This window comes from Mustela lutreola, chromosome 16 (genome assembly GCF_030435805.1).
Source record: "Mustela lutreola isolate mMusLut2 chromosome 16, mMusLut2.pri, whole genome shotgun sequence".
NCBI lineage: Eukaryota > Metazoa > Chordata > Mammalia > Carnivora > Mustelidae > Mustela > Mustela lutreola.
Window position 1 is genome coordinate 6,000,584 of NC_081305.1, and position 25,645 is coordinate 6,026,228.

Genomic DNA, 25,645 nt, shown 5'->3' on the forward strand with positions numbered 1-25,645 from the left:
AGAATTTTTGAGATGACTTTTGTTTTTCCTTTCTCCATTTCCCTACTCCACTTTCAACCAGAGTGACCTCAAAAATGACATAATTCTATCATACAATTTTAAAGTGTCTTTCTCCTCTTTAAAACAATTCAGTAGCTTCGGTGTCTTTGGAAATCCTACTGACTTAACATGCGGCATTTAGAGATCTGGCCCTACCTTGTCTCTCCAGACTTGTCACTTATACCATAGGTATCATTCAAACTGCTTTCTACCTCACTGAAACCCTCCTTTGTCCTCTCAGTCCTTTCCCTTTCTGGTCTCAGCTTAAATGTCACTCCCTCAAGGAAGGCTCTCCAGGCTCCTCAAATCCAGATTAGGTTTCCTGCCATATCTCTTATCTCTTAGTCTTTAGGACCTGTATCTTGTCTGTGGCATATCTTCAGGGGAGGAGCAGTTCCCCTAGCACCTATTAAAGAGCCAAGAACAAAACAGATGCTCAAAAATATTTGTTAAAGAATGAAAAAGACAGGGGGTATAAAAAACAGGAGTCTATGGCTATCCACAATCATTAGGAAGACTCAATCATTAAGTTCAAGGATAGGCTTGTGACAATGGAAAAGAAAGGATGAATAGGAGCACAATAAAAAAGCGAAATGGAAAGTTCACAGACCTGGAATTCTGAGTTGATGCAATTTGGTATACACAATTAGGAGATTCACCTAATTCAGCAGTGTCCAAATCCTGACTGATCCTCAGAATCATCCAGTAATAAGGATGAATTGGGGGTTTTGATGTGTTTTTTCCTGATAATTCTGTCATTACCACATCTAACCAATGTTTAGGAACTATTTACCTAGATGTCCGGCAAGGCAACTTTCAGCACTAAGTTCTAATTTAACCAAGATAACCACAAACAAGTAAGTGTTAAGAGGACTTGGTAAGTAAATGTAAGAGCAGAAAGGATGTATTACACTAACCGGATTTTTTAGGGGACTGACCTAGTCACAATTTGCATAGAAAAGGCAGCCAGTAAACACTAGCTTATCAAATGAGCCAGGTGAGCAGTAAAAGGAAGGGTCGAGTTGATGCTGGATGTGAGTTTCCCAACTGAGGCTCTACCAATTATATGTCCTTCAGGGCTATGTCAACGAACTCCCTTCCTTCTTGCCACAAATGGGTATTTGTACTTGACACTGCTATTTTGGCTATTACAGACATTATCTCTTCTTTGGTTTACAGCACCCAGTTTCCCTTTAAAGAATTACCCTCCCCCCATTTTGCATAGTCCTACAAGAACCATAATTAGGTCTTGACTCGCTCTTAGACTTTGAAAACCTCAGTGTTCTTAGAGCAGAGAAATCAGTTGGTGTTTATCATTATTGCAGGGACAGTAAGTTAAATCCTGCTTCTGAGATCCTTGGGTTGCCCTGGTTTCTGACCTTTCAACTTGGCCTTGTTCTTAGACCCTTACTTCTAGAAACTACCCAGTATCCTTCTAATAAATCCCCATTTTATAAACCATTACCAATTTTTGATAATTGCAAAAGAAAAACTAATAGGAAGAAATATGAGCCATGTATGTAATTTTAAGTTTTACCACAGCCTCATTTTAAAAAGATAAAATTTTCATGCTAGATTTAAATACATCTGAGCCATTATTTCACCATGTCTTCGATATGAAAAAACATTGAGATATTTTACTTTTTGTTGTTCCAAGTCTTTGAGATGTACCATGTATCCTGTATTTTTTTAAACTTTTTTTTTTTAAGATTTTATTTATTTATTTGACAGAGATCACAAGGAGGTAGAGAGGCAGGCAGAGAAAGAGGAAGGGAAGCAGGCTCACTGCCAAGCAGAGAGCCCAATGCGGGGCTCGATCCAGGGACCCAGGGATCATGACCTGAGCCAAAGGTAGAGGCTTTAACCCACTGAGCCACCCAGGTGCCTCCGTACCATGTATTTTACACGTAGAGCTCACCTCACCTTGGACTCTAAATTTTCAAAGGTTAAAGTGAAATTCAATCCTTCCAAACCTAAAATGTGTATAATGAGAAAATATTTTACACTGCTCGTTCTTAAATTTAACTAAAATTAAATATTCAGTCACAATAGCCACATTTCGAGTGCTCAGCAGCTATATGTAACTAGGATTACTGTATTGGGCTGCACAGCCTTAGGTAAGATCTGCTTCAAGGTGAAGGGACTCAGGGGACCTTTTCTTGATATAACTGGAAGAACTGGAAAGTTTTTCACACTTCCAACAAATTCCATTATGAACAGATCCAGAATTGTGTGGAGACCTACAGAAGTATCTCTTCCCCCAAAATGCCATTACCTTGACTTTGTAAATAAAACAGGTCAACACACTGAGTGTGAAACTTATTCTCTGTATCCTATAATCTAGTAGCATAGAGCATTCAAGGAGTTTTCTTTCCAGTCAGGTGATTTAATCCAAAGTTAAAATTACATTAATACTCTTAAGTCACTTCTCATTTATTACATTTTGATGGGTGGGAAGAGTCTTTGGTGACTAGTTTTAATTATAAGTAATTTCATTGTCAAATAAAAATGTAGAAGTTTGAGGGTCAGGTTGAAGAAATTTGACTTTTATCTCTTGGACAGTAAGTTAATATAAATTTTGGAGTTGGAGAGTGACATGAGGAAGGCAATGTCTCAAAAAAGGAATCTGAATCCAGTCTGTGAGTAGACTGGTAACGAGGGGACCATGTGCCACATCCTTAGCTGATGTACAGATGCTCTTATTTCTGCCAGGAACTGTTTTCCTCTTAATTTGACAAGACATGTGCTCATCCTTCAAGATCTAGTTCACAGTCGGGCACTGTTTCCTGGACGCAGAGAGCAGGTTGGATCACGTCTTCACATCTGCTCCCACAGAACATCTTTCAAAATTCTAAACAGAAGTCAAATTCAGAGATAAAAAAATAGAATGGTAGTTACAGAGAAGGAAGAAATGGGGAATTACTGTTTAGTAGGTACAAAATTTCAATTTTGTAGGTTGAAATGTTAGAAAGTAAAGCACAGACAATGAAGTATCCCCCACATTGAGAAGGCACTTTAAGACTAGAAAATGAAGCAGGTCACTCCACACAGTTTACAAAGAGTTTTATTCAGGGTAACTTACTGACAACAGGGATTGGGCAGAGAACAAGTCACAGCAGCTGCACAGTTATTCTCTGAAAAATCCAGACCTTAATGTACAGATTTCATAAAGGTAAGAAACATGCAAAAGGGCACTGTACTGAGATCAAAGGGTTCAAACACACCTCAAAGGGCTCGCACACACCTGACAGCTAAACTTTAGTTACCTTATGGCAGCACCTGTGTCAAGAAGGGGAAACTACATTATCTCTAACCAAGTCATGGGAGGACAAAACAAGCCTCTCCTCATCCCAGCTTTTGTTGGCATTTCCAAGGCATGTACATTCATCTCCAGGGGTCCTGGAACCTAGAACCCCAAGAGAGGCCACTAAGGAAACATGGACAAGACGGAGAATGGTCAGAACTCCTACAAATGCGTCCCATGTATGTATGAGAGTGATGGTAGCACAAAACGAAGATTGATTGGAAGGCTATTCCCCAGGCTAGATCGTCCCCTTTCAGATCTCAACTACAATGTCAACACTTTTAAGAGTCCCTCCGTTTTCCAGGCCAGAAAGGTTTAGGTGCCTTTGCTATATCCTCTCATGAACCCCATACTTTCCTTACAGGCCTCTTATTACCGTAATTGCTATCTGTCACTAATGACGTGGTATGCTAGCTCGCTCAGGCTACCATAACGAGACAGTACAGACTGGGCAGCTTAAACAAAACTTTATTTTCACAGCTCTGGAGGCGGGAAGTTCAAGCTCAGGGTGTCAGCAGAACTGATTTCTTCTGAGGCCACTCTCGTTGTGTGCAGATGGCCACCTTCTATGTCCTCGCAGTGTTCCCTCTGGATGCATGCAACCATGGGGTCTGTGTGTGTCCAACTTCTTCTTACACAGACACCAGCGGACTGGAAGAGGACCTACACTAAGGGCCTTGTTTTAACTTATTGCCTTCTTTAAGGGCCCTACCTGCAAATACGGTCACATTCCACAACAAAACTCTGATGAATTTTGGAGGGACACGATTCAACCCAAACATGAGGACCTCTACTGTCCCCACTTGGGAAAATGATGACAACTCTTGTCTTGCTCTCATCCCAGAGCCTTCCGGTCGCTCTCCCTTCTTCTCAGAACACCCGGTCTCCAGCTCTTCGTGGAAGAGGTTTTTCTCAACTTTTAAGCGCTAGCGAGCACTATCGTGGGGACAGGAGCCAGCCTGGACCTTACCCAAAGTAACCCTAGGAGTCACTCTATCACATCATCCCTTTTCTTCTTCCCTGGCACTGGCCAGTGAGGTCAGCTGCAGGAAAGGCAGGTCGCGCGTCTTTGGGCTCGGCCGCAGCCCACTGCCTCACACGCAGCTGTGAATGAGCTCCTCCAACCACTTACCGTATCACAATGACTTCACGGACTCCACGGGGAAAACTTGCCAGGCCAGGGCCACCGTCTGGTGTGTGTGTGTGTGTGTGAAAACCTGCACGGACTCCACGGGGAAAACCAGGGCCACCGTCTGGTGTGTGTGTGTGTGTGTGTGTGTGTGTGTGTGACTTCACGGACTCCACGGGGAAAACCTGCCAGGCCAGGGCCACCGTCTGGTGTGTGTGTGTGTGTGTGTGTGTGTGTGTGTGTGAAAACCTGCACGGACTCCACGGGGAAAACCAGGGCCACCGTCTGGTGTGTGTGTGTGTGTGTGTGTGACTTCACGGACTCCACGGGGAAAACCTGCCAGGCCAAGGCCACCGTCTGGTTTGGTTGTGTGTGTGTGTGTGTGTTTCTCCACCAAGTGTGTGTGTGTGTGTGTGTGTGTTTGTCCACCAAGTTTCCGGCCTCCGGGCTCTCACACTTACCAGCTGTGTAAACGCAGGTGAAGTGCCTTAACCTCCCTCCCAAGGCCTCAGGGTCCCTAAGGGCACGATGACAACACCACGGCGTCCGCAGCTGTAAGGAGGTGTAGGTAAAACCGCGCAGGCGAGGCAGCCGGCGCCGAGACCACGCGTGGGGCGTCCGGCCCGGGGCTGTCCTGCGAACCGTGGGGACCGCGTCCTCGGGTGGGCCGCGCAGCACGCAGGCTCCTGTCCTCCCGGTCCTCCGGGACGCGCGGCCGCCCGTTCTCCGCCCGCGAGCCCGTCCCGCGCCGTTCCTCCGAGCGCTCCCGCACCGAGGCGAGGGCGACTGCAGCAGGGGCTTCCGCCGCACTTCCCGAGCCCGGACTGCCTGGGTCCGCCCGCCCCCCGCCTCCGACTCCCCGGCCCCCGCCGCAGCCTTCCCCAGCGTCAGTGTCCTCAGCCTGAGAGGAACGGTGACGCGGGCCGCGGTGCGGGGCCCGGGAAGGCCGCCGTGCGCGATGCAAACGCGTGGCAGACGCGGTCCAGCCGGGACAGTGGGGCGAGCATCTCAGGTCTCAGCGGCTCGACCCGGCCGGCGACGCGCGACGACACTCGCCACCGGCCGCTCCTAGGGGCCAGAACTCGGGCCTCCTCCCACGGAGGCGTCTTTAGCCGTTTCCCTCCCCACGTCAAGTCGCTCTCAGCCCTGCGTGGGCGGCCGTGTCCTTACCCCGAGCTCCTCCGTGAGGCGAGCGCTCCCGCGACGCGCGGACTTCAGGGGACGCGCGAAAGCGCGAGCGACCCGGGGCGGGGGGGTTAGGAGGGCACGGGGCGGGGCGACGTGAGTTGCGTGACACGACGCCATGACGCACGCAGCAGTGCGCGTGCGCAGCGGGGGCTGGTGGCGGTGCGCGGCTCGGAGCGGGAGCCAATATGGCGGCCGAGCGCAAGACGAAATTGTCCAAGAACCTGCTGCGCATGAAGGTGCGGGGACACCAGGGAGGCGGGCCGGGCAGCAAGGGTACTTGGGCTTCAGGACCTGGCCGGGGCCTTGGCGGCAGACGCGCGGGGGCACCAGGGAAGCCACGGAGGGCCTCCAGCTCGGACGTTCATTCATTCACTTAGCGCTTGCTTTGCCTCGGGCACTGGGAACTGGGTTATAAATCCGGCAGATTCCCTCATAAACCCTGCGGTGGGATAGGAAAGAGAGACACGAAAGCAAGCGGGATGCCGTGGCACCGCGTGCGGTGGCGCTCGGAGCGCCGTGCTCCCGGGGCCTGACTTGGCTCCTGCGGGAAGTAGAGATTGAAGGGTAGCCGGGAGAGTGGGCGCCGCCGAGTCTGAGTCAAAGCTCAAGAAACCCTTGGGATTTCCAAGAACTAAAGGTAATTCAGTATGTCTGGAAGGCAGGGAGCAAAAAGTGGAAAAGTAGCCAGTGGCCACAACATGTGAGGGATTTTAAGCTAGATGAAGGATTTTTTTTTTTCTCTTGGAAGCGATGGAGCACGGGTCACCGCGTCTCAGCTCTCCTTCTTCGTTTTCAAAGTTACTTTAACTCCCCTGGAGAATACATTGGTGAAAGAAAGACCTGACAGAGGACGAGATTGCAGTCAGAAAGCCCAAACTAGAAGTTCTGATGATCGGATCGCAAGGTCGGGGGGAATCGAATTAGATAGAACAGTTATGGTGAATGTCATCGACTTCAAGCAAAATTGGTTTTTAGATTCGAAATTGAATCAATTTAACAAATAATTTTAAAGTGGGGGACACAAACAACAACAAAAAAGACAAGGGTAGATTTAAAAGAGAACACAGGATCTTAAAACAGGGGAAACAACCAGGCCTTACAAACTTGAATAGTAATAATAATAGCAAACGTTTACAGTTTCTGCTCTGTGCCAGACAGCTGTTCTAAGTGCTTTGCCTATATCAGCCCTGGTACCCGCCTGATAACTGGGAGGCAGATAAGTTCTTACACCAGCCTTCCAGCCGAAGCACTGAAACAGGCAAGAAGGTAACTTGCCCAAAGTTGCACAATCTAACCTGTAGCGTAGACAGAACCAAACTCAGGCAGTCTGGCTCCAGAGCCCCAGTCCTTAACTGCTGTTCTGTACTGCTTGTCACTAAACACTACAGCACGGTGTTAGATATCATGTTTAGAGGGGAATTTCCAGAAAAAAAGGAAGCAAGGCATAACGTTTGGAAAGATTGGAGAGCACATGTTGCACGTGCCAGATTTGGAGTTGAGCCAGGGTGTAACTAGGGGGAAACAGGGTGAGGGAGGGAGGGTAAGTCATATAACTTGAGGTTTCTTAAAGTACTTCTTTCATACATAGGAGCAAATTTGAATTTTTACTGAACAGAGTCTTCTTTGGACTCAACGGTTTGTAATCAGAGAAGTAGAGTGGGTTGGCGAAGCCGGCACATCAGATGAAGATGTGCTGAGTGGTTAGCTAGGACTCGGACCAAAGATCTGACTCAAGAGTTAAGAAAGAAGTTACCTTCAAAAAAAGTCTCAGCCCCTACCCCAGTGGGGGGAAGACTCAGCAGGACTTTGAAAGCAAAGGAGAGGGGGGGAAAATTACACAGTTTTTCTCGTTGGGTTCGTAGCTTCAGTCATGGATGAGAAAGAACTTATTGGTGGGATAGCAGGAGTTAGTATATGTACAGACAGAGGAGTCTCGCAGTGTCCTGTGAGAACGAACGGAGCGGTTGCAGGAGGTTGCTGTATCCCCTGTAGCTGTTCAGCCAGAGCTCAGTATAGAGCAAGAGTGAAAGAGCTGAGGATTTGATACTGATACATTTGTTTTCAAGTGTACCCGAAGTCCTCTGACTTGGTCACCTGTTGGGGTCTGGACGGTGACCCTGCTGGGAAGCGGCACCTGAAGGATGTAGGAAGCATTTCTGCCAGTGTGATGCAATGACTGCAGAGAGGGCATATTTGTGCGTATAGCTCTTTGAGCGTCTTAAGACACGAGTTAGTAAACTTTCTCTGTAAGGGGGACAGATAACAAATACTTCAGGCTGGCGGGCCGGACAACCACTGTTGTACCTACTCACCTCTGCCATTGTACCTCAGAACCAAATGAGCATATCTTTGCTCCAATAAGACTTTATTGACAATAATTGATGTCCAGCCTAAGGACTGTAATTTGTGAAACCTGCTGTAGGCTCTCACTTGTGAGGAAAGCCAAATCACTGAGCTTTAAGAGAGAGTTCTTAAATGCTCTAGAGTCAGGAGAATGGGATTGCTACCTAAGTTTGGAGTCGCTTGATTCATATTCACAGGGTGCTCTAGCCTTTCTGTGTGTAAAGAATACACACACGCATGTGCGCACACATACACACATATATAGCTATTTTGTATGCCTTAGATAATATCTACTTGACTAAAAATAGGAGATAAAAAGGCAGGTGGGTAGGATTGGTGAGTTGTGTCTCCAAGAATATAAGTTACGAAATGAGGCATCTGGGTTTAAAGAGAACCATCCAAGAATGAGAGTCTGGGAGAATAAGACCTCAGGTCTGGATTTACATTCAGAGAACCTTTATTTTATTTTATTTTAAGATTATTTATTTATTTATTATTTGACAGAGAAAGAGCGAGAATGCATAAGCAGGGGGAGCAGTGGAGAGAGAGGGAGAAGCAGGCTCTCCCTTAAGCAGGGAGCCTGACGCTGGCTGACCTGAGCTGAAGGCAGATGCTTAACTCTCTGAGCCCCCCGGGTGTCCCTCAGAGAACCTTTATTGAACTCCCGTATGCCACCTGCAGCCTGACTGCTAGTAATAAAAGATGGACAAGAGACATGACCTGCTATTTCAGGATCTCTGTCTTTTGGGAGACACAGAAGCAGCATACTGAATAATAAGCCAGTGCTTATAAGACTCTTAGATGCAGGGAAAGATGTTCTTTTATGGGAACAGGTCTGTGAAGAGCTTGACCAGACAACAGTCCGGGAAGGCCCAAAGGACATGTGCTCTGAGCCTTTACAAGTGGATATTTGCCAGGCAGAAAACGGACACATGATGTTGAGTAGTAGAGGCAGAAGGATTGGGAACTACAGGATATGCATTCCAGAAACTGCCAGTTCTTTCCTGGGTGAGGATAGAGACACAGGGAAAAGGGTGAAGACTACAGAAGACTTGAGGTAGAGTGCAAACATTTCCTTTACATTTATTTAAAATAATGATGGATTTATAGGAAGTTGCAAAAAATGTACAGGGCTTCCTATGCGCTCTATATTCCCTCTCTCTTATCACTAGAGTGCGGCGCAAAGCCAGGAAATGCACATAGCCGCCATTTTATGTCACTATTTTACTCGTGCGTGTGTGTATGTATGTGTGTGTGATCTTTCTATACAGCTTATCATGTACAGATTTTTGTAACTACCACCTCTTTCAAGATCTAAAACTGTTCCATCACCATGGGGTTTCCTCAGCCTCTGCATTTGTAGCCACACCAAGTCTTTTCTGCTGTCCTTAACCTCTGGGAAATCTGTTCTCCATTCCTGTAATTTTGTTATTTTAAAGATTTTCTGTAAATGGAATTGTACAATATGTAACCTTTTGAGACTGGCCTTTTTTTCACTCAGCATAATTCACTTGAGCTCCATCTAAGTTGCTGAGTATCAATAGCTCTTTCCTTTTTTTTTTTTTTGCTGACTAGTATTCCATGCTCTGGAACTATCGTAGGACTGAACCATCCCCCTGCTGAAGAGTATTTTGGTTGTTTTCCGTGCTTGGCTATTAACAAATAGAGCTGCTGTGACTATACCTGTATGAGTTTTTGAGTGAACATAAGTTTTCATTTCTCGGAGATAGATGGTCCAAGAGGATGATTACTGGGTTGTATGGTAAGGGCATATTTAGTTGGATAAGAAAATGTCAAGCTGCTTTCTACAGAGGTCATACTGTTTTATATTCCCACCAGCAATATATGAGTGATCCAATCTCACCAGTTCCTCATCAGAACTGGATATTATCACTGTATTTTGTTTGCAAATTTCTTCAAGTTTTGTCATTCTGTTTCATCCTTGTTGGTGAAGCCCTTGTGCCGAAAAACGCTTGTGTTTTTGGAAGGGTTGGAATGGAGGGAAAAGTAGTATAGAGCTTGGACAAGGGAAAGAAAGAGGGATAATTGGAAACTAGTGGAATTCTGGGCTTAACTTCCAAAGTTAAGTTACATAGGATGCCTCCTAGATGTTTTCTGAATTTATTTTTTTCTCTTATTAATACTTTATCATTTTGCTGTGTTCACTGGTCCCCTGAAGAAATACTCTTTCTGGAGGGAAGAGGCTAGCAGCTGGACTGCCCATTTTCTACTGGCCTATTTCGAATTGAGCTTCTGTACACTTTAGAATAAAGAGCAGCCGTAGAGGTGGTCAGCCTTTCAGGGGACAAATATTCACGAAGAGCAGGCTTATGGATACAGCTTTGCTTCTGTCTGTCTTTACAGACCCCTTACTACATATCATTCATCATGCTGAAACTGAGGAAGCAGATCATCTAGACAGAGTCCCTGCCCTCAAGGTCTTCAGAAGAGACAGATGCTCAAAACATTAAGGTGCGGTGAGACTGTTTGAAGATGTCATAGGAAGGATCTAGGAGAGAAATGCCAATTTGGCTTGCAGGTGTCAGAGATGGAGTAGTTTTTCCCATATATCAGAAGAGCTAGGAGTTGTCCAGGTGGAGGAGCACGAGAAAAGGCATTCCAGACCAAGATCAGCAGGTGCAGAGACCAGCGGGCTCCGGCGGGTCATTGAGGGATTCGGAAAGTATGGAGTCTCTGCCCCTGCTTTCTGCTCCTCTCACTTTCCAGGTCCACCTGCCTGGCCTGATCTGTGTCTTTTGTCTTAGCCCTTTCCCACAGATTACTGTGTAAAACTGAAATATTGATGAGCTACTAACTGAATGCAGTATTTTTACTGTTTGTTTTTATTAAAATAGACGAGCTAAAGTACAGGAAAGATCTTTCCAAAGTCTTCTGAAGGCAGTCCACATTACTTCTTTGTGTGCTCCAGAAGGCTTCCCTGCTAGTCTGGTGTGACATTGTCAAGGCAGAGCTAAGCTGCCTTGGTTCCGGGGGCTGCACCCTCCCCACTGAGATGGTATTCCTGGAGAAATGACGGAAAGCATGTGGAGGAATAAAGTTATTTGAGTTTTTCTCAAAACTACGTCGAGAAAACTAGCTGCTGACACTGGTTTGGTTTTGTTTTGACAGTTCATGCAAAGGGGCCTGGACTTGGAGACCAAGAAACAACTAGAAGAGGAAGAAAAGAAAATCATTAGCGAAGAGCATTGGTATTTGGATTTGCCAGAGCTTAAAGAAAAAGAGTAAGTTAATTGGAAATTATATTAATGATGCTTTGGGTCTTCAGAGGGAAATCCCTGTAAATGGGATTCATTCCAGCGGCACAAATCTTATAAAATGGTATCTGTTCGGTTTCTTGAATTAACTTTGCAAATAGTTTTCTAAAATTATTAATCTGTATAAGTTCTACTTGGATTGATACATTTTTACTGGCCATCATCACTGTTCTTTTTTTATATTGTAAAGGTATCTAGCCGCTCGTCTCTGGTAATAACTGGGGAGCATTTTATGAGAATCTGGGTGTGCTCCCTGTCACATTAAGTTTGAGGATTAAGTTGGAAGGTGTGTACTTTAGGCCTCTCCAGTTTTGTTTGAATAATAGAGTTCTTCGTTAGGCTGAGCTTCTTAAAAGCAAGTTAAGAGTTAGGGGTGTGTTTCTTTTCTTTTTCTTTCTTTCTTTCTTTTTTTTTTAATTTTTACTGCTTTTAATACCAATCATCTTAGCTGACATTTATTGAGTCTATAGCATGTGCCAAGAACTGAGCTCAGCAGTTTAAATCTCTTAATTATTTAATCCTCAGAGCAGACTTAGGAACTGGCTACTGTCATTCCAGCCATTTTATACCTGAGGAATCTGAAGCTTGAGAGAGTAACTTGCCCAGAGTCAGCCACCTGGTCGTGCCTAATGCTGGGATACCATACTAGACCATTCCTCTTCCACCCTTAAGCGTGGTCGGTGCTCCAAAATAATTTTGCATAAAGAAGTGGTAGATTCTTATCACCGATTGATTTTTATCTAAATTCTTCTTAAAGCTCTCCTCCTTTCTCTTTGGTGCTTTTCTTGCCTTAGTGAGCTCTGTGGTATTTAAACTTTGTGGTATTATTTAAACTTTCTCACATGTTGGAAGATACTGTTTATTCAGGCACATTTATGTTTTTTCTTTTTGTACCTAATTTTTTTTTTTTTTTTTTAACATGTTGTATTCCCTTGTTCATTTGGCTGACCTTCTCTGGGTCTTTTCTGGAAGGAAAGTACTTTGTTTTCTCTGTTTGCTTTTCTCTGCTGCTTCTCAGAGGAAGCAAGATGGCCATGAGGAAGGGGAAGACAATGCCAGAGACGGTGTGGATTTGGGGGCAGGTGGTTAGGAAGGGGCCATTACTAGTAAAGACCTATAAGTTTATTTTATCCCTTGACTGAACTTGCACAAAGTACTCCAGACTTTTTTTTTCTTTTTTTACTTATCGAGAGGCAGGATAGTTTCTATCTTGTTTTTAGTATTTTTCCCCAAACATAACATATTCCCAGAAAAATGACCTTTAGATTCCTTTCCTAGGGGACAAATGTCTCCATCCTTTTGGGCTGCTAAAACAAAATACCACAGACTTGGTAGCTTGTAAAGAACAGAGGGACATCTGGGTGGCTCAGTTGGTTAAACCTCTACCTTTGGTTCAGGGTCTGATCCTGGGGTCCTGGATTCGAATCCCGCATCAGACTTCTTGCTCCACGGGTAGACTGCTTCTCTCTCTGCCTGCCACTCCCCCTCCTTGTGCGTGCGCTCTCTTCCTCTCTCTCTGACAAATAAAAATAAATAATAGCTATTAAAAAAAAAGAAGAAGAACAGAAATTTATTTCTCATAGTTCTGGAGGTTGGAAATCCAAAATCAAGGGACTACCGAAGTGCTTTGGTGATGGCTGTCTCCCCGGTTCATAGCTGGCACCTTCTCACTGTGTCCTCACCCAGTGAAAGGAGCTAAGGGTTTCTTTTCTTTTTCTTTTTTATTCAAATAAATAAGTTTATTTATTTACTATTTGAGAGAGAGAGAGAGCAGGGTTGGGGGGGGGGGTGTTAGGGGCAGAGGGGGAGAGAGTCTGAGCAGAGTCCATGCTAAGCATGGAGCTGACTCAGGGCTCGATCTCCGTGATGCCAAGATCACAGCCTCAGGCAAAACCAAGAGTCAGAGGCTTAACCGGCCATGCCACCCAGATGCCGGAGGTCTAGGGGATTCTGTGGCGTCTCCTTTGCAAGGTGCTATGCCCATTTAGGAGGGCCCAACCCTCATGACTTCAGCCACTTCCCAAAGGCCTCATCTCCTGATACGATCATTTCTGAAGGTTAATACTTCAACATACGTATCTTGTGTGGGGGATACAAGCAATCAGCCCCTAGCAGTGAATAAGAAATCTTTGCCACCATTCAGTGCCTGTTCGTGTATAGATGTGTATATTAGGTAAGTTGTTGGCAGGAGAAGAAGAAGTGATTTGAGAGCATGACAGAGTAGGGCGCAGGGAAACCACCCGGGATGGTGCATACCCCGTAGCTTGTGTGGTGGGAGTAGTTTCCTCTCCAGGCCCAGACGATCGAGGGGAGGTGGGGGTGACTGAATCGGAAGACGTCTTACAAGAGCTGCTACCTTCATAAGAGGGCACAGCCAGCCTGAGGTAATCCCAAAGGAAGGAAACCTGGTTCCAGACTGCAAAGGACCCCTTCCATGTATATCATTCAAATCAGCCCCACATTGTGCCCCCTGCTCAGTGGGGAGCCTTTCTCCCTCTCTGCTGCTCCCCCTGCTTGTGCTTGCTCTCTCCTTCCCTCTCTCTCTTGTTCTGTTTCAAATAAATAAATAAAATCTTTAAAAAAAAAAAAAAGGAAAGATAACTGTTTCTCAAGACCAAAAAATGTTAATGAGAAGAATGGCTTTATCTTACATTTCCGTGCATCTTTTAGTGTCTGGCATTAACAGAAGTCGGGTTCATTCCTGACTAGGTTCTCTCAAGTTCTGCTCTCAGCCTGCTGTATGTGTTGTTGAGGCATGTACAGAATATCCACCCTGGGGCGCCTGGGTGGCTCAGCCAGTTAAAACCTCTGCCTTCGGCTCGGGTCTTGATCTCAGGGTCCTGGGATCGAGTCCCGCATCAGGCTCTCTGCTCAGCGGGGAGCCTGCTTCCTCCTCTCTCTGCCTGCCTCTCTGCCTGCTTGTGATCTCTGTCTGTCAAATAAATAAATAAAATATTTTTTACAAATCCACCCTTACACAGGAGATGTAATTGAAAGGGGACGAGTATCATAATAACCTTTTCAGATAATTGTTTTTACACAACTCCAAATCCGGTAACTTGTAGTTTCTTTAACGGCAGTGTGGAATCTCACGGTGTCAGTACATTTTTCATAATCGTCAGTCTACCTTGCATTTGGAATAAATCTTTTATCCATGCATCATTTCATAACATCATGCATTTCTCATTTGGAAAATATTAGTTCAGTGAGTTGTATAGATTTTCTAAATGTTAACTCATTTCCTTATAGGATATCAAAAACCATATTCATTAATATTACCGTAGGTTTCATCAGAAAAATCTCCTCTAAGTATTGAGAAGCTCTCGAGTCCAAGATGACATACACAAGCTATTCAGAATTCTCATTTTTGCTCGAAAGCTTGAATTTTGTATCTGGCAACAAGTACTGTCAGTTGTTCCTTTGAAGTGACAAGTTCATTTGATTCATTTTCAGAAAAACGTCTGCCAAGTACCCAAGTCTGAATAACCATAGTTACAGTGTTCCATGAAGAAGGTGGCTAGTTCAACTCAGAACTCAGTCACACAAGTGCATTTCCTCAAGATGGCCATCATGCCTCGCTGTGCAGAAGCACTTACCATTTTGCATGTGGAATATTTTTGAGAAGTGTAATCACGGACCAAGATTAATGAAAATTAGTAGCTTTTTTCCTGCTTCATCAAAAGCATTCTTACTGGCTTCTTTCCCTTTTTTTAGACTTTGAAAACCAGCAGTGACTACGAGCATAGTGCGGTGTTCCTACTTGCATTCATGCCGAGATGAGCTCTTACTGGCAATTGCTTTTGCACCTGCCCTGTAACTGTCAGCACAGTGAAGAAGACATCACCTTAGTGGCACCATGAAAATACCTTTGACTTCTTACCAGTGTTCCCTTTTGCCACTCCTTCCCGGTCATGGAGGCCTCCTCACTCTTTCTCAGATGGGCCCCTTCCACTCCCTTCTGAGGGTCTTTAACTGGTCCCACAGTTTAACTGGTCTTCTTCCCCGGGCTTCATGTTGTGTTCCTCGTTGCTTTCTGATCTGGGCTGATCAGATGTCATCTACCCAAGAAGCCCGTCTAGACCACTTTTCATACAGCAACCAAAGACCAATTCTTTAGATAAAAAGAATTTGAATGAATTGGATAGATCCTGTTTTCATTTTGTAGCGGAACTAACTTGAGCTCACTCCTTGCTGAGTTACAGGTAAGGACTACAGACCCGTAGAGTGGTCACACAAAGGAAACTTTTTGCAGCAGATAAAGAGATCATGGAAAATAAGTTTCAAAGCCATGATTCCCTCAAGTGAGGGTGAGTGGGTTTCTTTTATTTAGGGTTAGAATGAGTATTCAGAAAGAGGGGGCTTTGTCATCACGTGTAAAGGCAGACATGAGGTCCTGTGGGCATACTTAAAAAATATGCCTGTGAAGGAAAAAAAAAAAAAATGCCTGTGTAAATGTATCCTGTGATGTTAATGAAGCTTGTGGTCCTCTGAGGGTGGAGGCGTCCACCCTCAGAAGGGTGTCTCCAAGCCACCTTAAAGGTCCCTCCAGGGGAAGGGGCTAATGGGAGTGCTCTGAAAGCTAATATCACGTGTATGGGGCGGGGTCTTGGGCTCCTGATGCAAGGTGTTGCTTGTTTTTGGTTTTTTTTTGTTGTTGTTTTAAGATTTTGCTTATTTATTTGACAGAGAGAGGGAACACAAACAGGGGGAGTAGGAGTGGGAGAAGCAGGCTCCTGCTAAACAGGGAGCCCCATGTGGGACGGATCCCAGCACCCCAGGACCATGACCCGAGCTGAAGGTAGATGCCCATCGACTGAGCCACCCAGGTGCCCCTTGCTTACTTTTGAAATCGCACAGGGAATCTTAGCAGGGATTAATGGTCTCTGATTTGGTCAGGCTATTTACTGGCCTGATAGAGTGTTAGTTTTTGCTTTCTCTTTGTTCCTTTAAAATCTTTAACCTCTGAAGTTTTTGCATTTCTCTGTGATTCTGACCTCCTAGGAAGTTGTGCTGGTTTGTGCGTGAGCAAGTAAAGGCAGAGAGAGTTCCCAGAAAATAGCTGGGCCTATGACACCTTCTCTGGTGTCATGCTGTGCTTTGTCCTTCTTTTTCAGGGGGACCCCTAACTCTTTCCACTTATAGTTTCTCTTTGGTAAAAGTGGAATTGCTGGGTCATAAGGTTGGCATAGAGTTAACTTTATGAGAAACTTTCAGATTGGTTTCCACAATGATTGCACAGTCTTATTACAGATTCACTAAGGAAATAGAATAATTCTCATTTTTCCATGTCATTCCAGCGTTTGGTGTTACCTTTTTAATTTTATCTATTCTGTCATTCTAAGGGTATCTCATTATGATTTTTTTAAAAAGACTTTATTTACTTATTTGACAGAGAGAGAGAGAGAGAAAGCACCAGAGAGGGAACACAAGGAGGGGCAGTGGGAGAGGGAGAAGCAGGCTTCCTGTAGAGCAGGGAGCCTGATGTGGGACTTGATCCCAGGACCCTGGGATCATGACCTGAGCCAAAGGCAGACGCTTAAGGACTGAGCCACCCAGGTGCCCCTCATTATGATTTTTAATTTGCTTTTTCCTGGTGACTAATGATGTTAAAGAACTCCTACGTGCTTATTGTTGGCATTTCTATATCTCCCTTTGTGAAGTCCCTATTCAAATCTGTTGACTTTTTAAAAATGAGATGCTTCCTTTTTTTTCTAGCGTCTTATATTGCATAATTATCCATTCTTCTATACATCTGTCAATCCATTTTATTTTTAGTGTATTTCAGAGTAAGTTGCAGATATGCATATCATTAACTAGAATTCAGTGTTTGTAGGGTTTTGTTTTGTTTCTTGCGATAAAACTTACATACTTCTATATAGGTAAGAGTTCTTTATATTTTGAACACAGGTCCTTTAACAGATATACATATTATGAATATGTTCTCCTAGTTTGTGGCCTATTTCTTTCTTTCTTTCTTTCTTTTTTTTTTTTTAATATTTTATTTGTCAGAGAGGGAAAGAGAGACAGAGTGCACTAGCAGGGGGAGAAGCAGGCTCCCCCCTGAGCAAGGAGCCCAATGCTGTGATCCCAGGATGCTGGCATCATGACCTGAGCCAAAGGCAGATGCTTCTTTTATTTTACTTATTTATTTTTAAGATTTTATTTATTAGAGGGCACCTGGCTGGCTTAGTCATTTAAGATCTGCCTTCAGCTCAGGTGATGATCCCAGCGTGCAGTGATCTAGCCTTGTGTGGAGCCCTGCTCAGCGGGGAGCCAGCTTCTCTCTCTTCCCCACTCAGGCTCTCTCTTGCTATCTCTTTTGCTATCTCTGTTTCTCTCTCTCAAGTGAAATAAATAATTCTTTTTTTTTTTTTTTTTTTTAATTCACCAGTGGGGAGCCTGGATGGCTCAGTCGTTAAGTGGCTGCTTTCGGCTGGGGTCATGATCCTGGGATGGAGCCCTGCATCTGGCTCCCTGCTCGGTGGGAAGCCTGCTACTCCCTCTCCCGCCGCCCCTGCTTGTGTTCTCTCTCTTGGGGTGTCTCTCTCTGTGTCAAATAAATAAAGTCCTTAAATAAATAAATAGATAGAGATAGATATTTTAAAAACTTCACCAGTGAAGCTATCTGGGTCTAGAGTTTTCTCTAGAAAAATTCTTAATAATGAATTCAGTTTCTTTAATAGATAAAAGGACTGTTCTGATTTTTCTCTTCAGATGTTGTTTTTTTCTGTTGTTAACGTTTCTACTTAGTGAGTTTTCATAGTTTCCGTATTTTAATTCAGGTTCTCTGTTTGTATCTTCATTACATTCCTGTGTTTCTTTAAGTCCTTGAACGTATTTATAATAACTGTTTTTGTTTTTAGAGACTCCTGGCACCCAACTCTTGATTTCAACTCAGGTCATGATCTTAGGCTTGGGAAATCAAGCCCCCCTGGGCTTGGAGCCTGCTTAAGTTTCTCTCTCTTTCCCTCTCCCCCTCTCTGCCTCTGTCCCCCCCCACCCCATCTAAAAAAAAAAATAGTAAGTGTTTTAAGGTCCTTTTCTATTAATGCCATCATCTTTTTTTTCTATTGATTTGTTTTTCCTCTGTGTATGGATCACATTTTCCTGCTACCTTACATGACCAGCAACTTTTTACTGTGTGTTTCACATTACGTGTTACATTGTTCAGTGCCCGGATTTTGTTGTCTTCCTAAATGGAGTGTTGAATTTTCCCTCAGGCAGGTCATTAACATGCCAGTCAGCTTGGTCACTATTTTGTGTAGGTTTGACAGCCTGGACTTCTGTGAGACCTCCCCCCGCCCCACCCCGGTCCTCCTGAGGTGTGAGCTTTCTGCTCTGTGTCCACGGGGTTCAGCATGGTTGCTCCATTCTGGAGAGACACAACTCGGACATTCCCCTCCCTTGTGCAAGGTCTTGTATTTGTTCAACATACAGTTTTAGAATACATTTTCTTTCTCAGGTATGGGATGCTGGAAAATGGTCCCCCAATAATATGCAGGTCCTTGTCGCTGGAACCTGTGTTAGTCTATATGGCAAAATCGACTTTGCTGGCATAATTAAGTTAAAGATCTTTAGATGGGGAGATAATTCTGGATTGTCTGGGTGGACCCTAAATACCATCACATAGATCTTTCTAAAAGGGAGATATAAGAGAAGGCAGTGTGACCATGGAAGCAGAGGTTGGAGTGATGCAGTCCCAATCCCAGGACTCCCGAGTTGTCTGCAGAAGCAAGGAGTGAATTCTCTCCTTCAGCCTCTGGAGGGAGCACGGCCCTGCCAACACCTTGATTTTGGTCCAGTGAAACTGACTGTAGACTTCCAGAATTGAGAACATAATTTTTTTTTTACTTTACCCACCAATGTTGTGGTAATTTCTTCCAATAGCCCTGGGAAACTAATGCACCAGGTAATTGTCCTCTGGAAATTGTTTTCCCCTAACACTGTTGGACTTGCCCTGCACGCAGACAACCTAGTACTCAGCCAGACATTCAAGGGGACCATGCGTGCAGGGCCCAGAATGTCTTTAAGTATCTCCCTCTCTGTGGTATCTTGACCCATGTACTTCTGCCTCCCAGGCAGCCCCGAACTTCAGTGTGTTTGTCTCTTCAGCTCAGTGAGACTGGGCTTGGTTTGGGCCCCCACTCCCCGCTCCATGGTCTAAAAGTCGCTTCCAGGCAGAAGGCAGGCATTCAGTGCCTTCAGTCAGAAAGCTTACTTTGGTTCTTTTTTTTCAGGCACCACATCTCTGTGCTTTGACATGTTCATTGTTTCCTACTGAGTCCTACTTTATCATTGGCGTAGGTAGGAGGCCAGTTGGGCTCCAGCTGCTTTTTTACGGCCACGAGTGAAATAAATGCTTCCTTCTTTTTCACTGTAAATACAAATCTTTCATGAATCATTCAGCACCGCTCTAGAATGGGACCTCTGTGAGAGCAGAGACTCTAACTCGTGGCTTCTAGAATACTGCCTGGCACACAGTTCGGTTAAAAAAGTGCTGGCTGAGTGAGTGAGTGAGTGAATCTTGACGCAAGAAGTAGTGCCTGCTTTCTGCCACGAAGCCCTAAAGACCAGCTATTTCCTTCGCTCCTGTGCTCTGTGGCCGCTAGTTCTGCGCTCTCAGGCTATAGTCACATACACTCCCCCACGGCTGGGATAATAGACTGGTGACTCAGAGGAGACTTCCTTTTGGAGACCAAAATGTCACAACTGCATTCCCTTTCGGGGGCACCACTGCCCTCCCAGTGCCGTCTGCTGTCCAGAGCTTAGCCCCCTCGGTGCAATGTCATTTTTACTAGGGTAGATTTTTTTTCACAGTTTTGGTTTTGGGTCAGTGACCTAGCTACCCTTATTTCTGCCTGTTTTCCATTCCTGCTCATCCAGCCTGCCCGGTGACTCTGCCATCCTGGTGTCCTTTCAGTAAACTCCCACTCGTCCACAGCCAAGAGCTCCAGCTAATACGCTCTCTTAAAGCTGCCTGGGACTCCTGTTTCAGAGTATTTAATAAGGTGGCGGGCGGGGCTGGGACATGGAATCATCAAGAAAATTGCTTCAGATTAGAAAAACCCAGATTTATTATAAATAGCCTAGGTCTCTGCCTTGTGTAGGCATTTATGCAGATTAAATGTGTAATTTGGAGGAGACTGTGCCTGCAGACTCCTGCTCTCCTCATCCAATGCCTTTGCTGGCCAAGATAATCAATTCTTATTTTGACCCCTCTGTTCTGAGTCTTACCTTACTTTTACTCAGTTCCACTAAAGACCATAAGTAAGATCGATTTTTCATTTGAAATGTTGACTTTTATTCGTGGTGCCTTGCTATGTGTAGACATGCTATTAATACAGGTTTATTTTCCCACTTAGGTGTTTCATAATAGAAGAACAGAGTTTCTTGTTATGTGAAGATCTTCTCTATGGAAGAATGTCATTCAGAGGATTTAATCCTGAGGTTGAGGTATTAAATATAATTGCTTCAAGTTTTAAAATTTTCCAATTGAATTCTTTCTGCTAATAATTGGGTTTCGGTTTTTTCCCACCAGGTACCGTTTCTTCTCATTATATACAAAATAACAAGTCTTGAAATACTGGTGGAGCTATTTAAAGAAATTGCAGCCCTTTGCAGCCTCGTTTTGTGGGAGAGTTAGGAGGTGATTTCATGGAGCAGCACACGCTCCCAGACAGCGCCCCGCGAGTGCTAGAGTTTCAGCTCCGCTCTTTCACAGAGACGTCCGGCTTTTGTGCATGTGATGCTATTATGAAAAATTATTTTGTGGCACCTGTAAATGTATCTTTCCTAATGGAAGGATATTACTTAAAAATGGAGCAATTTGACTTTTTAATGGGCAGGTTTTAATCCAGGCTTGTAAATAGATTTTTAAATGAACCTCTTAGAAAAGTTTGTTTGAAAAGTAAATATTCACCTTCTAAGCTATTGATTTGAATTCTCCCAGTTCAGGTTTGTAGAAAAGCACAGACCTTCGTTTAATATTTATTAGAATTTTGGTGTGTGTACTAGAAGCTGTCCCGTCAGGTACTCCACCAGTGAAATGGAGCCTTATGATATAAAGCTTAGTTTGATAACTGACACTTGAAGCCAGGGTTTGTGAGGCCTGGCACCAATGACTTCTGGAGCCAGATAATTCTTTGAGGCTGCCCTGTGCATTTTTAGATGTTCAGCAGCATCCCTGGCCTCTGCCCACTGCATACCAGTAGCGTGCACACGCACACACACACACCCCAGGTGTGACAACCAGAAATATATCCAGACATTGCCAAAGGTCCCTTGGTGCGCAAAACTACCCCTGGTTGAAAACCACTTCTCTGAGGATGCCTGTAGAGAATCACAGTTTGTTTTGGGTTTGTTTTTTTTTTTTTTAATAATTCTTTAATTTTTTTATAGACATATAATGTATTATTAGCCCCATGGGTACAGGTCTGTGCATCGCCAGGTTTACACACTTCACAGCACTCACCATAGCACATAGCCTCCCCAATGTCCATAACCCCACCACCATCTCCCTACCCCCTCCCCCGGCAACCCTCAGTTTGTTTTGTGAGATTAAGATTCTCTTATGGTTTGTCTCCCTCTGGATCCCGTCTTGTTTCCTTTATTCTTTTCCTATTCCCCCAAACCCCCCACGTTGCATCTCCACTTCCTCATATCAGGGAGGTCATATGATAGTTGTCTTTCTCCAATTGACTTGTTTCGCTCAGCGTGATACCCTCTAGTTCCATCCACGTCATCACAAATGGCAAGATTTCATTTCTTTTGATGGCTGCATAGTATTCCGTTGTGTGTGTGTGTGTGTGTGTGTGTGTGTGTGTATACCACCTCTTCTTTATCCATTCATCTGTTGATGGACATCTAGGTTCTTTCCATAGTTTGGCTATTGTGGATGTTGCTGCTATAAACATTTGGGTGCACCTGCCCCTTTGGATCACCACGTTTGTATCTTTATGGCAAATAACCAGTAGTGCAATTGCTGGGTCATAGGGTAGCTCTATTTTCAACTCTTTTTTTTTTTTAAGACTTTATTTATTTGAGAGAGAGAGAGCATGAGAAGGGGAGGGTCAGAGGTAGAAGCAGACTCCCGCCGAGCAGGGAGCCTGATTCAGGGCTCGATCTGGGTACTCCAAGATCATGACCTGAGCTGATGGCAGTCTCCTAACCAACTGAGCCACCCAGGTGTCCCTATTTTCAGCTTTTTGAGGAACCTCCATGCTGTTTTCTAGAGTGGTTGCACCAGCTTGCGTTCTCACCAACAGTGTAGGAGGGTTCCCCTTTCACCGCATCCTCGCCAGCATCTGTCATTTCCTGACTCGTTAATTTTAGCCATTCTGACTAGTGTGAGGTGGTATCTCGTTGTGGTTTTGATTTGTATTTCCCCGATGCCGAGTGGTGTGGAGCACTTTTTCTTGTGTCTGTTGGCCATCTGGATGTCTTCTTTGCAGAAATGTCTGTTTGTGTCATCTGCCCATCTCTTGATTGGATTATTTGTTCTTTGGGTGTTGAGTTTGCTAAGCTCTTTATAGATTTTGGTTACGAGCCCTTTATCTGATATGTTGTTTGCAAATATCTTCTCCCATAGAATCACAATTTTTACCAAGTTAATTGCCAGAGTTTATTTAAAGATTATAGGTTTTCTCCCCCCACCCCTCTTCGAGGGTATATGATAATTAAGGTGTCCTGTTCATACAAGTCAACACTAAAAGTGTTTGGTTATAATAGGTATTTTCCGTGGCTTAGCCTGCTTAAAGCTTTGGATTAGGAAGAGAAAGAAGGCAGTGGGCTGAAGGGAGAGTCAGGGGGAAGCAGAGATGATGAGTGTGTGATGCCCGGAGACTAGGGTTGGGGTAGGCAGGCACTCCGGGGTATGTCTCCTCTGGGGGGAAAAGGATTCTGATGTGGGAGCCTGTTCGAAGATGGCTTCCCTGACTGCTCCTCTGTAACACTGAATACGTTTTCTCTGGGGAAAGGTTTTGAACTGTTTGATTTGCAGATCTGAGCTGTCACAAAACAGGAGAAGGGTTAGGTATATATACACCTGGTTTGAAAGATACCAACTTGAGGGGTACCTGGGTGTCTCAGTGGGTTAAGCCTCTGCCTTCGGCTCAGGTCATGATCTCAGGGCCCTGGGATTGAGTCCCGCATCGGGCTCTCTGCTCAGTGGGGAGCCTGCTTTTCCTCTTTCTCTCTCTCTCTCTGCCTGCCTCTCTGCCTACTTGTGATCTCTCTCTGTCAAATAAATAAATAAGGTCTTTAAAAAAACTTTTTTTAAAAAAGAACCCCTCATAAATTTCGGTTACTCCTATACATTGTAACTTCTGTTTCTCTACCTTCACATACATCCGATACCAGTTTCTTTCATAAGCCTGTTCCAGCCCTGAAAGCGTTGTCATATTTTTCAGAAATTAATGCTCCAGATGAACGCTAAGAACAAGGTGGAAGAAGTTGAAGATGAAGCAGTGGAGCTCGATGTGTCAGATGAAGAAATGGCCAGAAGGTAACAGTCACCTCAGAACCGCATTATAATCTGGACCCAGCGTTCACTGGCTCTCCCATGGGCACTTCCACAGTCTTCCGTGGAGTGGCCCACTGGGAAGGTGGCTTTCTGCTTTCTGTACATTTGGCTGGGTGGAGGGGTTCATACCTTTCAGAGGCCGGCAGTTGAGGGCTCTTGTCCGGTGCTGCTTCTAAATATTTTAAGATATCTCACTTTATTTAGGATAGTACAAAAACAAAACGGTGAAGAATTTAATCATTCATAGAAAAGTTCTTAAGTTTTCAATCAGTTACTTTTAATCATCATTTTGATTTTTCTTTTTCGATGTTGTTTGGTTTGATATTCTCGACAAGACTTGACTCCTCCCTTGTTTTTTGTTTAATTAAACTTGTGCCGTTTACTGTCTTAACAGATATGAGACCTTGGTGGGGACAATTGGAAAAAAGTTTGCCAAAAAAAGAGACCGTGCCAGTTATGAAGAAGATGAAAATGGACACATAAAACCAACAGTTAAAGTAAAGAAGATGTTTCTAAAGCCCCAGGATTAAAGTAGATGCTTTGAGACAGAGCTCAGGGAAGCTTCGTGAGAGTTAACATGTTTTGGAACTCATTCTGATGGCTTCTCTACAATTATTAATACTATAATGTTTATTTGTAAAGAAGTAGACAATTTTGGAAAGATGCCATTTTTGAAACACAGGTGGTGGATGTTATACATCCTTTGCTTAATGGTGTTCCTCAGGATGGGATTTTTAGCCCTCGATCTTCAAATATACAGAGGTAGTTGGTTGCTTCCTAATTAAAGATCTTTTTGACCACAGGTTTTTTTTTTAATAGATCTTTCTAGTCACTGACCTTGAATTGACATACATAAATTAAACCAGTGTTTAAGTTGCCTTTATGTTTATATTTTACATTAAATTACTAATCATGCCAAGCCAATTTATCCATATATTTTGGAATCAAATGTCATGAGGACTTATCATATGTAAATTCATCAAGAGCAAACGTGCCACTCCAGCCCAAAGTACTGGCATGCTGCCAGGTCATTGTTAGTTTGTGGAATTGTGGGGTTTTGTTTAAGGCTTTTATTAATAAAAAATTGTTCTGTAATAAATAAGCTTTCGTGTACTTTTTCTGTTCTCTTATGCTTTCAAATAATAGTTTAAGTCTAAATCGGTATTGAAACTTTTATCCAAATGCTAACTTTAAAAAGCCAGTCATTAATTGAGAATATGATAATGTGTTAAATTGAACCATAAGATATTCATTTTTATGGGTTAAAAACAATCATCAGTTTCTTACTTTAATCACTGTGAAAGTCAGTAACCCATATAAATGTACCCTGTTTAATTCTGTTTGGACAAAGAAATCATTTGCCCAGAGAAGTCACCACTTTCCAAACCAGCAGCTTGCTTGTATAACCTAGAGTTTCTTTCCATATTTTGCTGCTTTTCCTTGGAGCCCTGTGTTTTTACCAGCCCCAGGAAAGAAAATGCACTGGGTTTTAGGATACTTATTCTGAAGTAGGAGTGCCCAGATGTGCTGGTACAAAGTCACACTGTTTTCCCTAAGGCGTATTTAATCTGAGTATTTCCTGCTAGTGTCTCTTCCAACAGCCTTGTATGGATGAGGAAAAACCTCTGCCTTCCCGTGAGTAGCAGGGGTAGCCCTGTATTGTTGCAAAAGTGCGGCGGGATCGAACAAGACGGTTTAGGTAATAGAAAGGGTAATCTGCAAATACTGGCAGACTGCGACTTACCATGACTTCTCTCCCACTCACAGCGGGCTTTCACACCCACATCCCCCTCTGACCTCTACCCTAATCATTATTCCCGATGATCGGTCACTTCTTTGCGTGTAAC

The 25,645-nt window shown here is 44.1% G+C and overlaps 2 protein-coding genes across 5 annotated transcripts; one reads left to right on the forward strand and one right to left on the reverse strand.

Annotated features, from left to right (window-relative positions):
• Nucleotides 1-3,087: 3,087 nt before the first annotated feature.
• Nucleotides 3,088-5,777, reverse strand: LOC131818710 (uncharacterized). Its single transcript, XM_059153348.1, has 3 exons — nt 5,618-5,777; nt 4,934-5,479; nt 3,088-3,994 (listed from the first exon to the last, which is right to left on the reverse strand). The coding sequence occupies exons 1-3, from the start codon at nt 5,775-5,777 to the stop codon at nt 3,855-3,857; spliced, it is 846 nt and encodes a 281-aa protein (XP_059009331.1). The 3' UTR covers nt 3,088-3,854.
• Nucleotides 5,776-24,894, forward strand: MPHOSPH6 (M-phase phosphoprotein 6). 4 transcript variants are annotated; one of them, XM_059153529.1, is made up of 7 exons: nt 5,806-5,896; nt 10,368-10,475; nt 11,133-11,245; nt 15,965-16,104; nt 20,641-20,731; nt 23,686-23,780; nt 24,193-24,894. In XM_059153529.1, the coding sequence occupies exons 4-7, from the start codon at nt 16,031-16,033 to the stop codon at nt 24,326-24,328; spliced, it is 396 nt and encodes a 131-aa protein (XP_059009512.1). In that variant the 5' UTR covers nt 5,806-5,896; nt 10,368-10,475; nt 11,133-11,245; nt 15,965-16,030; the 3' UTR covers nt 24,329-24,894. The 4 variants fall into 4 exon arrangements, with proteins under 4 accessions (XP_059009509.1, XP_059009512.1, XP_059009510.1 ...); XM_059153527.1 differs by lacking the exon at nt 15,965-16,104; XM_059153526.1 differs by lacking the exons at nt 10,368-10,475; nt 15,965-16,104 and having other exon boundaries at nt 5,776-5,896.
• The last annotated feature ends 751 nt before the right edge of the window (nt 24,895-25,645 follow it).

Coding starts and splice junctions, on each gene's coding strand:
- LOC131818710 (XM_059153348.1), bottom strand. CDS start 5,777: ATGGCGTCGTGTCACGCAACTCACGTCGCCCCGCCCCGTGCCCTCCTA. Junction 5,480..5,617: donor GACACGGCCGCCCACGCAGG/GCTGAGAGCGAC, acceptor CTGAGACCTGAG/ATGCTCGCCCCACTGTCCCG. Junction 3,995..4,933: donor CACCTGCGTTTACACAGCTG/GTAAGTGTGAGA, acceptor GTCCTCTTCCAG/TCCGCTGGTGTCTGTGTAAG.
- MPHOSPH6 (XM_059153526.1), top strand. CDS start 5,846: ATGGCGGCCGAGCGCAAGACGAAATTGTCCAAGAACCTGCTGCGCATG. Junction 5,897..11,132: donor AGAACCTGCTGCGCATGAAG/GTGCGGGGACAC, acceptor TTGTTTTGACAG/TTCATGCAAAGGGGCCTGGA. Junction 23,781..24,192: donor GATGAAGAAATGGCCAGAAG/GTAACAGTCACC, acceptor CTGTCTTAACAG/ATATGAGACCTTGGTGGGGA.